We start from the raw sequence: 16,006 nt of genomic DNA, 5'->3' as shown, positions 1-16,006 counted from the left end.
TTAATTTTTTTTAAAGACGATAAGACAAAAAGTAAAGTGTAAGAGGAGGGGATGTACGTGAATAAGAATAGGAAAGGAGAGAGACCTTCCACCAAAAGATCATGTATGTGGCGAGGGGCTACTCACATTTACAAGATGACGTGGCCTCATGTAAACCACTTAATAAATATCTAAAGCTCAACAAATATCTAAAGATCAATAAATATCTAATCTTAGTCAAATAGTCAAAAGGTCTTTATTTAATGGTAGTCTATAAAAAGCGCGCAGAGATACCGTCGTCCTTAGAGCACTTGGGAGAGGTGGTCTTTCCGGAGTGCTTGCTAATTGGAGTAAATGGTGATACAATTACCAAGTGGTCTTCCAAGGTGCTCATTCGTGGTGCTAACCACTCGAGGATGGTCTTCTGAATAGCTAACCACTAGAATCAATCACTATAGAGTTGACCACTAAAGAGCCGACCACAAGAGAGGTTATCACTTGGAAGAGGTGGGTTATCACTTGGAAGAGGTGGTCTATCACGTGCCAAAAGATCTCGTCTAATGATGATCTAGTTCCTGGCTAAAAAACATTACACTTAACAGTGATCTAGTCTCCGATCAAAAAGTCTTGTCTCAAAATAGTGACATGACAAGAGTGGAATCCAATCAGACCAAGATCTCCGTTAACACACGTATCTCCTCTCTAATAATAATATGTATTTGTAATGAATTCGATACTAACTTGTCAGCTACCTGACTTGTTAGATAAACACCTTAGCAACCAAGGCAAAGGGCAAAAGAAGACGAGTCCCCCGGGGTCCCCCAAAACCCCGTGTACAAGTTTCATGTCGATATATTCCTTCCTCCAAAACCTTTCCCCCCTTTCTCTCGCTGTCTCTGCTAAGTCTAACAAAGAAAGATATCTCACAACCCCCAAACCCTCTCTCGCTCTCTCTCGACCATTGCCGTTGTGAATGTGGAAAGGTACGGCCTTTGCTCTTTACTTGATCGTACGGACCCTCTCTTCCATGCCATTGCTTTATCTCTTCACCTTTTGAGGCTTTTTCGTACACATTCCTTGATTTTCTGAGTTGGGTTTGCAAGTATCTTCAATTTTCAACAAATTCAAGGTTTTTCCCCAACTTTCTGTGCGAATTTGCTGTTTTATTGTCTCTTGCTTGAGAACCCAGTAATTTTCAGCCACCTTTGTTGCAATTACTTAGCGCATTGCTGCTTTTGGTCAATCTCGAGCCTTTATTCAGGATGATTTTGACGAACAAGAGCCAGATATTGAATGTTAAGTTGAGGTTATACGGACATTTTCTTGCAGCCTGTGTTTTATTTTCTTAGTGGTGTCATGTTTTTGAGTATTATGGTATACGGTTTCCTCAAATGTCTGGAATGTGCTATTGGTTTTCGTTCCTTATATGTGTCCATTTACTGCTTTTCAATGTAATCACACGAGTATTAGTTGTTTGGTAGCTGGATAGTAAAGGTTTTCGTCTGATTTCATTGTTGGATTGTACCTGTAACTTTTAATTACATAAAGGACATCCTATCTAACGTATATAAAAACTTATAGTTGAAGATCTCTTGGGTGCTGATGGAAACTGAAGGAGCTGCAACTGTTACAATGCGAAACAATACTGATACACCTAAGGCTATTATACACAAAAAATTCGGTAGCATGGCCTGCTATAAAGTAGAGGAAGTGCATGAGCCTCCTCAAAATGGATGTCCACGGTTGGCCATTATGCAGAAGGGCCCTTGCCTTTATCGCTGTACCTTGCAACTTCCAGAAGTTACTGTCGTATCTGGAACCTTTAAAAAGAAGAAGGACGCAGAGCAATCTGCCGCTGAATTGGCCTTAGAAAAGGTTTGTTTGTTCTCCTTTCTGTAATCTATTATTTTGTTTGACTACCCCAATAAAGATAATGGAAATTTTGCTCAGTGTTCAACAATTATCATTAGAATTGAGATTCCCGCATTGGTTTGTCTAAATCTTCTTATGGTTGTTGCTTGGACATCACCCATCTCAATCTGGACATTTACCTTATGTTCAATATGATTGTTTGTCAGTTACATATTGACACTTTAATGTATAACGAGGAGCGTGGACAATTGTTCTGTTTTGGACAGCTAATTATGCTCATAGCTCAGATCCTTCTTAGTCCAGATATGGAAGATAAAATTTTTACTTGAAGTATTTGAGTTTTTGTTACTATAAAACCTTTCTTCCATCGTGTGGGTGTCTGAGCCAAGGGGATCTGGTGTGGGTGGAAAGGAAAATTTTCTCATCTAGACAGCGGGCCGAGGGATTGTGGACCTAAATAGTTGGACTTAGGGTGCAAATTATTTTCTTGCTCTGCGTTATAAAAATTTTGATGTGTTTGCTCATTTTATAGCATTCTTCTTCGTATAAATATATTTTTCTGTAGTTTTTTTTTTCTTCTATGAATATTTGCTGCAGTGGTTGTATGCTGTTACACTAGTGAAGGTTATAGTAGCTTACTGCCTCTTTAAAAACTTTGCTAGATCGTCTTCTTTCTTATTTTATGATAATGGTTAGTAAATGTTGTATCTGTTTCTTGCAGTTAGGCGTTGATCCAACAAAAGTCCCTACTCTGCAGGAAGCATGGGATAATTTAGTCGCTCATGTCAGTTTCTTATTTTCAGACGAGGTTGGTAAACAGTTAATACATGTTCTGCAACATATAAGTGTGTACATTTAATTTTGCAAAAAGCATATGATGGTTACCTTTCTTAATTGGACAAGAGTGTAAACTTTTTCTTGGACCTAGCATCCCTGTTATCTCTTTGAATTTGAGAGCTTTGGAAGCCCTTTCTGCTTATTTATATCACAGTCATGCTCCAACTGTATGCATTAACATATATGTACGTTGAAACTTTGTTCCTAAATCTATCTGTAGCAACTCATGCTTAAATTCTTGTGCTTATTTAGTAAATTACTCTCTACCTCTCTCTATCTTTCCCTTTCTTCTTTACTTGTATTTTTTTTTTTCAAGGACTCAATTTGCTTCGACTTTGTGGAGATGGAAGGAATTGGCTTGATATGTTTTATCTTGACCTGGATTGCTTTAGGAAATAAGTTTCTGAGATATTCTTGAAGCCGATTTGAGTTTATTTTCACATTTTCTCTTATGTTTCACTGTTATAGTTTCTTCCAGCTCTTCATCCTCTGAGTGGTCACTTCAGAGCAGCTTTGCAGAGAGAAGGTGACCTTTCAGGTCAGATTCCTGCTTCTGTCATTGCCGTCTTTGATGCAAGACTTTTTAATATGTGTAAATCCATTGATCCTGAGGTGGAGTCAAATCCTTTCTTGGTTATATCATATGTTATGAGGGCTGCTGCTAGATTATCTGGACTGCTTGCTACTTGTGAGGAAGAGCTCTGGATTAGGAGGAAAAATCCATACACTCCTGAAATAATAGAGTCATCATCTGTGGAGCAATCAGACTCCAGAGAAAACTTTTCAATTGAAGCCATAAATGTACCATGTTCTTTAGAAAAGAGGGTTGAAAAAGTAATCCTTAATCTCTCATCTTCTGGGTATTTCCTGGATGTTATTGCTAAACAACTTGGGTTATTGAATGCTGCTGACATTCTGATCTCAAGGTATGTTGAAAGGATAATTTGGAAAAAATCTGGGAGGACAGTTTGCTGACTCTGTAACCGACTGTGCTTAACGTGTGGTACAAATTCTTTGACAGGCCTATAGGTAAGGCTTCCTCTGAGACAAGACTGTACTTTGCTGCTCCCAAGAAATATCTGTTGGATATTTCTTCTGATCTTCTACATGCCAAGGGAGCTTGCAACTCCAAAGGATCTTTCAATGCAAGAGCAAGTTCCTTGTCTGGCCAAGATATATATGGTGACGCTGTTTTGGCATCCATTGGATTCACGCAGAGGTCCAAAGACCTTTTCTATGAAGATGTTTCCCTGCAATCATATCACAGGTCTCTTCTGACTAATACTGTATTGAAATGTTCACCTTTTCAAAACGTTTTTCTTGTTTTACCTTGCTTTCGTGCCAATGGAAAAAATACTTCCTAATCAAACTCTTTTCCCAACCTTCATATGCATGTTGTCGGACCCACTGTATGTGAGATAGTTGGAAAAATACTTCGGTTCTGTAGTATCATCCTTCTCAAATATAGGACTCGTAAAACTCTTGGAAATTTCTTGCTTGACTAGTTATGAAAAATATAATATATTTGGTTGAATGAAATACTAATCCCAGCTGGGAAAAAAATCTTCTGACTGTCATACTAAAGACCCAATAAGTGTTTAACCTAGACAACTGAGATATATCGATAGAAACCACACAGTACTTACTGTCTTCCAAAATCCACATTTGAAAAGTACATAAAAAGAGGAACTCTCCTGTTTCCTTGCTGCATCATTCAGTAGTAGTGTACAACATTGCATAATTCAATCGTACTTAAAATAAGTCTACAGGATGGTCATTGGCAAGACACCAAGTGGAATTTACAAGTTGTCCAGAGAAGGAATACTTACAGCTGAGTTACCTTTGGCATTTACTGCCAAAGCAAAATGGAAGGGTTCGATGCCATGGGATATACTATGTACATTCTGCCATCAGCACCGGCTTGAGCCCATGTTCACTCCTCGAAGCACTCTAGAGGAATCATCCGAGTCACCAATATCACACAAGAAGTTAAAGGTGACAGACTTGGCTGGGAAAGAGACACAATATGCAAATGGCTGTGTTGTTGATGCTGGCGTAAATGAGATAGTTGAACCCAGAGGTAGCTTTAGATGTGAAGTAAAAATAATTTCCAAGTTTGAGGATATTATTTTAGAGTGCTCACCAAAAGAGACTTTTAAGAAGCAGAGTGATGCTATCCAGAATGCTTCTTTGAAAGTTCTGTTATGGTTAAATGCATATTTTGGGGATCCAACTGTGCCTTTAGAGAGACTAAGTACTTCTGCTGATGGCCATAACATTAGATTCGATTCCCAAACCTTTATTAAAACATTTATGCTGTGCCAACATATTCATAATGTTGGGCATAATGAGACTGAAGATGGCAAATTAGCATATTCCAACTCTGTGAATGCGTCATTTGCTCTCCCTGGAATTGAACTTCGTTCTTTAAGTATAGAAGGACCGGATTCTGGTGTTTTTCCATCTATTGGGTCCTTAGCATGTGCGAATTATTCTGTTTCTTTGGTGACTGAAGGAAAACATATGAAAGAACTTTTGGAAAGTAGTGATGACTTTGAGTTTGAGATAGCATCTGGAGCAGTGATTCCACATCTCGAGTCAGTTATCAAACAAATGACTGTTGGTCAATCGGCTTTTTTCAGTATGGATTTGCCACCTCAAGAGTTGGTTTTTGCTGCAGCTGGCAATTCTGCTAGAATGCTTTCGTTATTGTCTTCAGAGACCTGCTATTTGGAGTACACTATAACTTTGTTGGGGGTAACCGAACCACTGGAGGATAGAATGGAGCAGGCTTTTTTCAGCCCTCCGCTTTCAAAACAGCGTGTGGAATATGCAGTGCAAAGCATCAAAAAATCTTGTGCAACTACTTTGGTAAATGAGTTTTTATCATCTTCTGCCTTTACACTGTTTATCAAGCCAAAAAAGTTTACCCCTTTTTATATGACATTAAGTTTCATGTCCTTTGTAATTGGTGCAGGTTGACTTTGGATGTGGCTCTGGTAGTTTGTTGGATTCTTTACTAAACTATCCAACTTCTCTGGAAAAAATTGCTGGTGTTGATATTTCACAAAAGAGTCTTGCCCGTGCGGCAAAGGTCTGCGCATCATAATTCAACTACTGATTTTTTCATTTTGTGTATATAGCTGATTTTTTTTCTTTTTTTTTCTTTCTGCTATTATCTTTTAATTTAAACATTTACAGGAAGAAATGATGTGATAGATATTCCGGGTCCTATACATATAGTTAGTTGCTGGTGATTTTGTCACCAGAAAACTCAGTGGGTGACATCTTGCCTTGCCAGTAGACATGTGATGCACTTTGTTAAGACTGAGTTTGTTCTAATTTATGGTTGCGAGCATTAATAGTGGTTTTATCTAATTTTAAAGAATCCTTTGTTTGGATGAACCTTATCCGTGTGTATGCTTGATTGCTTGGTCATGGTGGGTACAAGAAACGAAATAGAACTGTTTCTTCCTTGTGTATAAATGTGCTGATTGAGATGTTGTTCTTTGTGTTTGCCGTAAAGTTTGTTTAGTTAAACAATTGCCTTGGCCATGAATCTTAATTTTCTGCTAATAGTGCAGATACTTCATTCCAAGTTAAACTCAAATTCAGATGCCAGTACGTCAGCCATGAAATCAGCAATTCTTTATGATGGTTCAATTACAAATTTTGATTCCCGGTTGAGTGGATTTGATAGTGGCACTTGCTTAGAGGTAATTTCTAACATATTTTTATTTTAAACCCGTCTTTAGAAAGTTCTGCCACATAAAACCTGTAAATATTCCTGTTTGCACAGAAATGAAGTGCCCCCGTTTTACTGTAATTGGTTTATGATGTTGCTTACTCTGATTGGAAATCATAGGTAATAGAGCATATGGAGGAAGATCAAGCATCTGAGTTTGGCAACGTGGTACTAAGTTTATTTTGTCCAAGGGTTCTTATTGTCTCTACTCCAAACTATGAATACAATGTGATACTCCAGAAATCCAATTTGTCAAGCCAAGAAGATGACCCAGAGGACAAAAGTCAAGCACAATGTAAATTTCGTAACCATGACCACAAGTTCGAGTGGACAAGAGAGCAGTTCAATTGCTGGGCAACTGAATTGGCTGCGAGGCACAATTACAGTGTTGAGTTCAGTGGAGTTGGAGGTTCCGGTGATACAGAACCAGGTTTTGCTTCCCAGATTGCTGTCTTTAGACATGAACTCGTAACTAAAGAAGTCGCTTTTCCAGAGGTTTCAGGTTTGGAACAACCTTACCAAGCTATATGGGAATGGAACAGCAGAGATAGGCCAAGGTCTGCTATCTGACGAACTGAGATATTTATGCAGCATTTCCGAACCAATGAAATGGAGGTTTATTTTGACATGGAACTGGATTCGGTGGATCTGCTGACTGAAAACCGGGTTTTGAAGGCGGGGATCCCTACCTCCGGGAGATGATCTGTTGTGCTAGGATAGCACCAAAACCGTTGGAACCAACTCAAGCTAACCCACAGGAAATTTATCAAATGAAAATGCAAGAACAAAATATAAAAAAACACCAAGATTTTAACGAGGTTACTCAACAGTCAGTGTAACTGGAGTACGTCCTCGGAGCAGTAGGAGCTCACCCAATAATCCACTATCAACCAAATGGGAGTTTACAAAGTGTTGGCAATCTCACAACCCAAATAACCCAATACACCCAATAACTCTCACTCACCAAAGAAACAAATAGAGAGAGAAATATAGTGAATAATTTCCTCTCTATACAAAACTCAAAGCTAATACACAAATACAACTTTGATTGAGTGAGTACCAACAAAGAAAGAAATCACCTTTCTTTCTTCTCTTTCTGCTCTCAGTTTTCTGCTCTCTGCAGCTCTCTTTGCTCTCTCAAAGATGGACTACAAAACAGAAAATGGTGCACACTCCTTCCTCTCTCTTTCTCACTTCCGTATGCTAACATTCATCCATCATCATCACCCAATAAAAAATTCAAAAACATCATCATGACCATCAACTTTTCTTTTCAACAAACATAATCATGATGCCTCCTCATCATGATGTCTTTCACCTTTTTTATTTTGGTTTGTTTATTAGCCGAAAGTTGTTTTGTTTTGTTGTCCACTTGGCCACAATTCAACAATCTCCACCTTGGCCAAGTTCCGAAAAACGCCATGATAAACCAACCAACACAATTAACACACAACATCACTCCCAAACACTAGCAAGAGAACAACTCATGCCGAGCCAAATGCTCCAAAACTCCAACTGCTCAACGCCTTCTTTATATAGGCAAAATGTGAGCCAAGTTCAAACAGTGAACAAACTTGGCTACACCAACAACCTTAGTCAATATATCAGCGGGGTTGTCTTTAGTTGAAATCTTCTGGAGAATGATTTCCCCTTCACCAACAATTTCACGAACAAAGTGATAACGCACATCTATGTGCTTGGTCCTCGCATGATGAACCTGATACTTAGCCAAATAAATGGCACTCTGACTATCACAATGTACCTCCACCTGCTTCTGATCAACCCCCAAATCTCTAATCAGCCCATGTATCCAAATGGCCTCCTTTATAGCTTCAGCAACTGCCATATATTCAGCCTCTGTAGTAGACAAGGCAAAGACGACTGCAAAATGGACCTCCAACAAACTGGTCCTTTAGCCATAGTAAACACATAGCCTGTAGTAGACTTCCTTCCATCCAGATCACCTGCATAATCTGAATCAACATAACCCACTGCAAAATGACCAATACCAGAGTCATCTCTCTCAAAGCATAAACCAACATCTCGAGTACCATGGAGATATCTCAATATCCACTTAGCTGCTTGCCAGTGCTCTTTACCTGGATTATGCATATATCGACTCACCATGCCAACTGCATGAGCAATATCCGGTCTAGAGCATACCATTGCATACATCAAACTACCAACCAAATTTGCATATGGTATATTTTTCATTTGCAGCTTCTCTTTATCATTTTTAGGACATTGTAGAGAACTCAATTTAAAATGAGGAGCCAAAGGGGTACTAACCGGTTTGGTTGAATCATGAACTCCAAACTTCCGAATCAACTTCTCAAGGTATTGTCTTTGATTCAAATTGACCAAACCCTTCTCTCTATCTCTAGTGATCTTCATGCCAAGGATCTTCTTCGCTTCACCAAGATCCTTCATCTCAAACTCATTCTTCATTTGCTTCTTCAATTTTTCAATCTCTTCAACATTTTTTGAGGCAATCAACATATCATCAACATATATCAACAAATAAATGAAAGACCCATCTTGCAACTTCTTGAAGTACACACAATGATCATATTGACTTCTAGAATAATTTTGGTCTCTCATAAATTTATCAAACCTCAAATACCATTGCCTTGGAGATTGCTTCAAGCCATAAAGCGATTTCTTCAATTTGCAAAACAAATTTTCCTTCCCTTTCACTATATACCCATCTGGTTGACACATATAGATCTCTTCATTCAAATCACCATGTAGGAAAGCCGTCTTCACATCGAGTTGCACAAGCTCAAGATCATATTGTGCAACAAGAGCTAACATAATACGAATTGAGGAGTGCTTCACAACCGGAGAAAAGATTTCATTGTAGTCAATGCCCTCCTTTTGTGCATACCCTTTAGCAACTAATCTTGCTTTAAATCTCACATTGCTTTTCTCATCAGCATCTTCCTTCTTGGCATACATCCATTTGCACCCAATAGTTTTCTTGCCCTTAGGCAATTTAGCTAACTCCCAAGTCTTGTTCTTCAAGAGAGAATTCATCTCATCACCCATGGCATTGCACCACCTATTCTTCTCCTCACTCTCAATAGCTTCCTCAAAATTGGATGGAATCTCTTCAGTGATAATAGGAAGAGCAAAAGCAACATAATCACTATACCGAGCTGGCTTGGTAATTTGTCTCTTTCCTCTGTTCTTAGCAATAGACTCTTGAGGTGAAACTTGCTCTTCAACTTGAATAGAATCTTCAAGTTCAACTTCTTCAACATCCTCATGGTCTCCCACTTCTTCACTTGTAGTGGCTTCAACATCAGCGGAAATAGGATTTGAAGTACCAGAGGCAACTTTCTCAAGCTCCACCTGTTGGACATCTTTCACATTCTTCTCAGAGACTTTGTACATACTTTCTTCGTCAAATGTCACATCTCTACTAATTACCAGTTTCTTCATCTCTGGACACCACAACCTGTAACCTTTGACACCACTACTAAAACCAAGAAAGATAGCCTTTTTGGCTCTAGGATCAAGTTTATTTTCAGTTACATGAAAATAAGCAGGTGAACCAAAAATACGAATATGATTATAATCAGAAGAAGGTTTTCCAGTCCATACCTCCATTGGTGTCTTACCCTGAATAGCAGCTGAAGGTAACCGGTTGATGATGTGACATGCATAATTAACTGCTTCTGCCCAAAATGACTTGCTTAAACCCGACTGAGACAACATACATCTAACCTTCTCAAGCAAGGTTCGATTCAATCTTTCTGCAACTCCATTTTGTTGTGGAGTTCCCTGAACACTAAAATGTCTCACAATTCCTTCTTCTTTGCAAACTTTAAAGAAAGGATCGGATGTGTATTCACCACCATTATCCGATCTCAAAATCTTAATCTTTCTCCCAGTCTGATTCTCAACCATTTTCTTCCAACTCAAGAAAATACTCAATACCTCACTCTTGTGCTTCATAGTGTAAACCCAAGACCTTCTTGAATAATCATCAACAAAGGTCACGAACCAATGTCTACCACTCAAAGAGGGAGTCTTTATAGGACCCCAAACATCCGAATGCACATAATCAAGAATGCCCTTCGTCTGATGTACAGCAGTACCAAACTTCACTCTAGTTTGCTTCCCCAAGACACAATGCTCGCAGAAATCAAGCTTACAAGTCGTGGCACCTTTTAGAAGACCTTTTTTCACAAGCCCTTGTAGAGCTTTCTCACCGGCATGGCCTAATCTCATATGCCACAGTCTAGTAGTATCTGAATCAGATGTGCCCATATTTTTAGAGACTACAAATGCTTCACCTGTCACAGTGCTTCCCTGCAATAAATACAAATGGCCACATCTAGGAGCTTTCATCACAACAAGTGCACCATAAGTAACTTTCAATGTCTGTCCATCTGAATGAAACCTGAAACCCTTGGATTCCAAAGTACCCAAAGAAATAAGATTTTTCTTCAAATTCGGTACATACCGAACACCTGTCAACTCTTTAACCATGCCATCATGCAACTTCAAACGAACTGTACCAATCCCTTTTGTTGTGCAAGGATTGTCATCTCCCATGAACACAACGCCACCATCAAACTCTTTCAAGCTTGAAAACCAATCCTTGTGAGGAGTCATATGATGAGTACAACCCGTATCCAACACCCACTTAGTAGCACAATCAAATGATGAGGAAGTGGTTAAAGCAAAATCAGAAAAATCTGTTTCAACCTCAGCAACATTAGCTTCAGAACTTTCTTTGCCTTTGGTCTTCAATTTAGGACAATCTTTCTTCCAATGACCCTTATTATGACAAAAGGCACATTCATCCTTTTCCAAAGGTTTTCTACCTTTAGAGTTTCCTCTAGGTCGAGACTGTGATTTTTTCCTGCTAGAAGATGACCTCCTCTCCGATGATCTACCTCTAACAAATAAAGCTTTAGAGGTACTATCATGATTTTTATCTCTATGCCTCATTTCATAATTCATCAAGGCATTTGACACATCTTCAAATTTCACTGTTTCTTTACCATGCATAATAGTGGTAACAAAATGCTCATAAGAGTCCGGCAAGGAATTCAACAATATTAAGGCCTTATCTTCATCCTTAATATCCTCATCTAAATTTAACAAGTCGGCAATCAACTTATTAAAAGCATCAATGTGTCTAATCATTTTTGTACCTTCTTTGTATTGGAAGCGGTAGAGCTTTTTCTTCAAGTGTAGCCGGTTCTCTGCACTCTTCGTCATATACTTGTCTTCCAATTTTTGCCACAACACACTTGCTACCGTCTCCCGCATCACAAAATACTTCTGAGTTTTTGCAAGGCACAACCGAATTGAAAAGCAAGCCCACAAATTTAATTTCTCCCATTCCGGCTTCGACATAGCTTCTGGCTTCTCTCCCAAAGCGGTAAGTAGATCTTGTTGAGCCAACACATCTTTGACCTCACATTGCCACATCCCAAAGTTGTTTGTGCCATCAAACTTTTCCACTTCGAACTTTGCATTTTGCACCGTAGTTCTTGCAAACCCGGAGCTGCTTCCAAAAGGATTTTCATCTTGCCCATCTGACATCTTTGGCAACTAGACAGTACCCAAGAGCAACCAGTGCTCTGATACCAATTGTTGTGCTAGGATAGTACCAAAACCGTTGGAACCAACTCAAGCTAACCCACAGGAAATTTATCAAATGAAAATGCAAGAACAAAATATAAAAAAACACCAAGATTTTAACGAGGTTCCTCAACAGTCAGTGTAACTGGAGTACGTCCTCGGAGCAGTAGGAGCTCACCCAATAATCCACTATCAACCAAATGGGAGTTTACAAAGTGTTGGCAATCTCACAACCCAAATAACCCAATACACCCAATAACTCTCACTCACCAAAGAAACAAATAGAGAGAGAAATATAGTGAATAATTTCCTCTCTATACAAAACTCAAAGCTAATACACAAATACAACTTTGATTGAGTGAGTACCAACAAAGAAAGAAATCACCTTTCTTTCTTCTCTTTCTGCTCTCTGCAGCTCTCTTTGCTCTCTCAAAGATGGACTACAAAACAGAAAATGGTGCACACTCCTTCCTCTCTCTTTCTCACTTCCGTATGCTAACATTCATCCATCATCATCACCCAATAAAAAATTCAAAAACATCATCATGACCATCAACTTTTCTTTTCAACAAACATAATCATGATGCCTCCTCATCATGATGTCTTTCACCTTTTTTATTTTGGTTTGTTTATTAGCCGAAAGTTGTTTTGTTTTGTTGTCCACTTGGCCACAATTCAACATGATCTTCCTATGTTTCAGATTTAGAACATCTAAAAAACTTATATGCGAATGGAATAGTATCAACTAGCAATAGGGAGAATAGATTACCACCATAATATGTGCCATTTGACGATTTTGATTTTTTGATATTCGTGGTGGCGGGTGGTAGATCTGGCATTTTGGACTCGATCCGATAACCCGATCCGAACCGATCTGATCTGTTAATATTAGTATTTGGGTGGATGTTTAACAGGTTGGGCCACTAACAGGTGAACTCGTTAAATAACAGGTCATTTTGGGTCAACCCGTTAGCACCGTTAGGACCCATTAGTTGAGGATATTTTAATAATTTCATTAAAGTTTTAACAACAAAAAATAAACTCTATGCAAAAAAATAATAATAATAATTGTTAACGGGTGATCCGTTAGTTTACCGGGTCGGGTTTGGGTGACCCGTTAGCTTAACGGGTCGATTTCAGATAACCTGTTAACTTAACGGGTCGGATTGAATCCGATAAATCCGATCCGTTTACAGGTCTAGCGGGTGGTAAGTTAAATCAAACTTATCAAATGACACATAATGTGGTGGTGATGCTAACCACCAACGGCGAGCAAATCTATTATCAACAATAGGTCAAAGATATACCGCATCATGACACTTAGGTTTTATTTTCTTCCATCTGTGGCCTTATGAGTTTCAGATTTGTATGAGATTCTTATATGATCATATCTATGGCTGTTCAGGTGCACAATGCATTACTTATTCTCATCTCAAATTCTTTTAAGTAATTGCCCGTACAACTCCGATCGCCTTCCCCCCTTTATGTTTGCCCTACTCCGTCGGACAACCAAACTACCCGATTGCGCCAACGGAAAGAAAAATGACGACATAATTTACATTCATCCTTCTCCCACAAAGACTTAATCTTGGGAATAAACTGACCAGAAGTTGCAAGTCGGCAAATATATGACTGATAATCTGACCATATCAGCTCCAGCCGGAGCAGGATGCTGGAACAAAAACACGGCGGCGCCTTTAATTAGTTGTTTAATTAGTTGTAATTTGAGTTTAAATTTTTCTATAAGCTGCTGCTTCAACTTAACTTTCATGGTTTAGTTATTGATATATTTTTTTTTTTAAATTACAGATTCTTTACACGGTTTCTTAAAATATGAAATAAATTAGACAAGGAATAGGAAATGAACAAAGGATTATCTATGAACAAATTTGGATTTAGTGGATGTACATGTATACATTTTGTTTTAACTCAACGCTCTCAGTCTTTTCCGGTATCTAGAATAATGCAAGGTCGGCCGGCCGGCCGGCCGGCGTTTTTTATTGTATGGTTGTTCTTCGTTGAAAGCCATCACTAATTCTACCTTGTCTACAAATAACCAAGTCCATCCAACAATTGCTTCACATCTCCCTCAATCCTTTCCATTTTCCACATCTGCAATAACTAAAATTATACTCTCGCACTGGAAGGTGAAAATTTAAGATGGCAAACCAAATCTTGCTGTTAGCTACTTTCCTAGCCATGACATGTTCTCTGGTTGTTGCTTTTGAGCCTGCTCCACTGCAAGATTTCTGTGTTGCTGACGCTACTAGCTCAGGTTCGTGTCGAAATGTTTAATTATGTTAATTAAGATAAACTTTAATTTCACAATTACGTAACTTTTTGTGTTGGTTTGTCAATTGTAACAGTAACAAGAGTTAATGGGTTACCTTGCTTGGACTCCAAGCTAGCAACAGCTGAGCATTTCTTCTTCAGCGGACTTCACATCCCGGGCAACACCTCAAACCCTGTTGGCGGAAAAGTCACCCCAGTCAATGTGGCTCAGATTCCAGGACTCAACACCCTCGGCATCTCACTCGCTCGCATTGACTACGCACCAATGGGTGTTATCCCTCCCCACACCCATCCTCGCGCCACCGAGATTCTGACGGTCTTAAAAGGCAAGCTCAATGTTGGGTTTGTGACCTCAAACCCCGAGAACAAGCTCATCTCGAAGGTCCTTAAGAAGGGTGATGTGTTTGTTTTCCCTGTTGGACTAGTTCACTATCAGCAAAACCTGGGTTCAGGAACTGCCATTTCTCTATCTTCTTTGAGCAGCCAAAACCCTGGAGTCAACACCATTGCCAATGTTGTTTTTGGGTCCAATCCTGCTATTTCCGAGGATGTTTTGGCCAAGTCTTTCCAAGTGGAACAATCGGTAATTAGGTATCTTCAAGCAAAATTTTAGATGTTTTTCCATGTGGAATTAAATTGGTTTATCATATTTCATATCATTCCTTACTTATACTTGTATTTTTGCAACTTGTGGGTTAGATTTGTAGAAGTGTATACTAAAGTCTCCATGAAATCGAGTGGTCTCGTACGAAATTCTTTGACATCAATCTTGATTTATATCCGATTGCTCCTTATGCTTTGTTTAATTTTTATCAATATTGTTTACTTTATTGTGATATTTCTTAAGTTTTTTAATATACATGGTAAGAAAATGAATGTTTCGACTCTATATTTCATCTTCGGTGCTGTAGCCAGTACTGATTTGTATGGAACATGAAATTTTTGGTGATAATTATCACGTGTATAATATTTTAATAACGGCTCGCTGTCTACTTCCTATTTCATTTTGTAACTTCCTTCTCCCTTTCTGTCTCATTCTATAACTTGCTTCTCCCGTCTGTTTATGAGGTTGTAAATAGAGAAGGGGTATCTGTAATTTCCCTTCTTCCATCCGTCTACGAGACTGTAAAAAGAGAAAGGGGCAGCTATGCACCAGGAGATAAAAACTTTGTCAGAACGATAAGAATGTAAAACGCTGATATGCGTGTTAGCTGGAGATGGACAAAGAATTTGTTGGGGTGAAACAGTAACAAAAAGTTAAACATACATTTTGGATGAACTTTAAAAAATCATTTGTTTATGTAAAGATTTAATATAATAAATCATATGCTTAAAATGATTTAAAACTATTTGGTTTATCATGTGACATTGTGGTTGAGAATTTATTTATTTTTTTGATAGTTGGTGCTGTTTTTTTTTTCTCAATACCACATTCTCTCTATTAACAAAACCTGCACGGCAACCTCAAAAGTGGCTCCTTTTGTTCTTTTCTCCAAACAATTTTCTAAATTTCTTTATCATTTCATGATTCTTGATATTGTTAATAGTATCAATCGTCAAAAATACTATCGCTTTTCTATAGATCATGTGACTTCTGCAACTTTGATTAATTTTTCTAATAAAAAAAATTTGCTTGTAATAGTGTTTGATTTTTTTAATCAGTTTGCGATTTCTTTCAAG

At 38.4% G+C, this 16,006-nt stretch overlaps 2 protein-coding genes across 2 annotated transcripts; both read left to right on the top strand.

The window, feature by feature from the left end:
- The first annotated feature begins 827 nt into the window (after window positions 1-827).
- Window positions 828-12,945, top strand: LOC103422322 (small RNA 2'-O-methyltransferase-like). Its single transcript, XM_029110225.2, has 9 exons — window positions 828-962; window positions 1,561-1,854; window positions 2,573-2,659; window positions 3,157-3,614; window positions 3,710-3,955; window positions 4,458-5,559; window positions 5,666-5,782; window positions 6,273-6,404; window positions 6,554-12,945. Exons 2-9 carry the CDS (start codon window positions 1,582-1,584, stop codon window positions 7,001-7,003), a joined length of 2,865 nt encoding a protein of 954 aa, XP_028966058.1. The 5' UTR covers window positions 828-962; window positions 1,561-1,581; the 3' UTR covers window positions 7,004-12,945.
- A 658-nt stretch (window positions 12,946-13,603) lies between these two features.
- Window positions 13,604-15,107, top strand: LOC103446104 (putative germin-like protein 2-3). Its single transcript, XM_008385165.4, has 2 exons — window positions 13,604-14,309; window positions 14,401-15,107. Exons 1-2 carry the CDS (start codon window positions 14,195-14,197, stop codon window positions 14,937-14,939), a joined length of 654 nt encoding a protein of 217 aa, XP_008383387.1. The 5' UTR covers window positions 13,604-14,194; the 3' UTR covers window positions 14,940-15,107.
- Window positions 15,108-16,006: the final 899 nt, after the last annotated feature.

Source organism: Malus domestica, chromosome 10 (genome assembly GCF_042453785.1).
Source record: "Malus domestica chromosome 10, GDT2T_hap1".
Classification (NCBI taxonomy): Eukaryota; Viridiplantae; Streptophyta; class Magnoliopsida; order Rosales; family Rosaceae; genus Malus; species Malus domestica.
The sequence above is the reverse complement of the archived record's forward strand: the minus strand, read 5'-3'. Positions and strand labels throughout refer to the sequence as shown.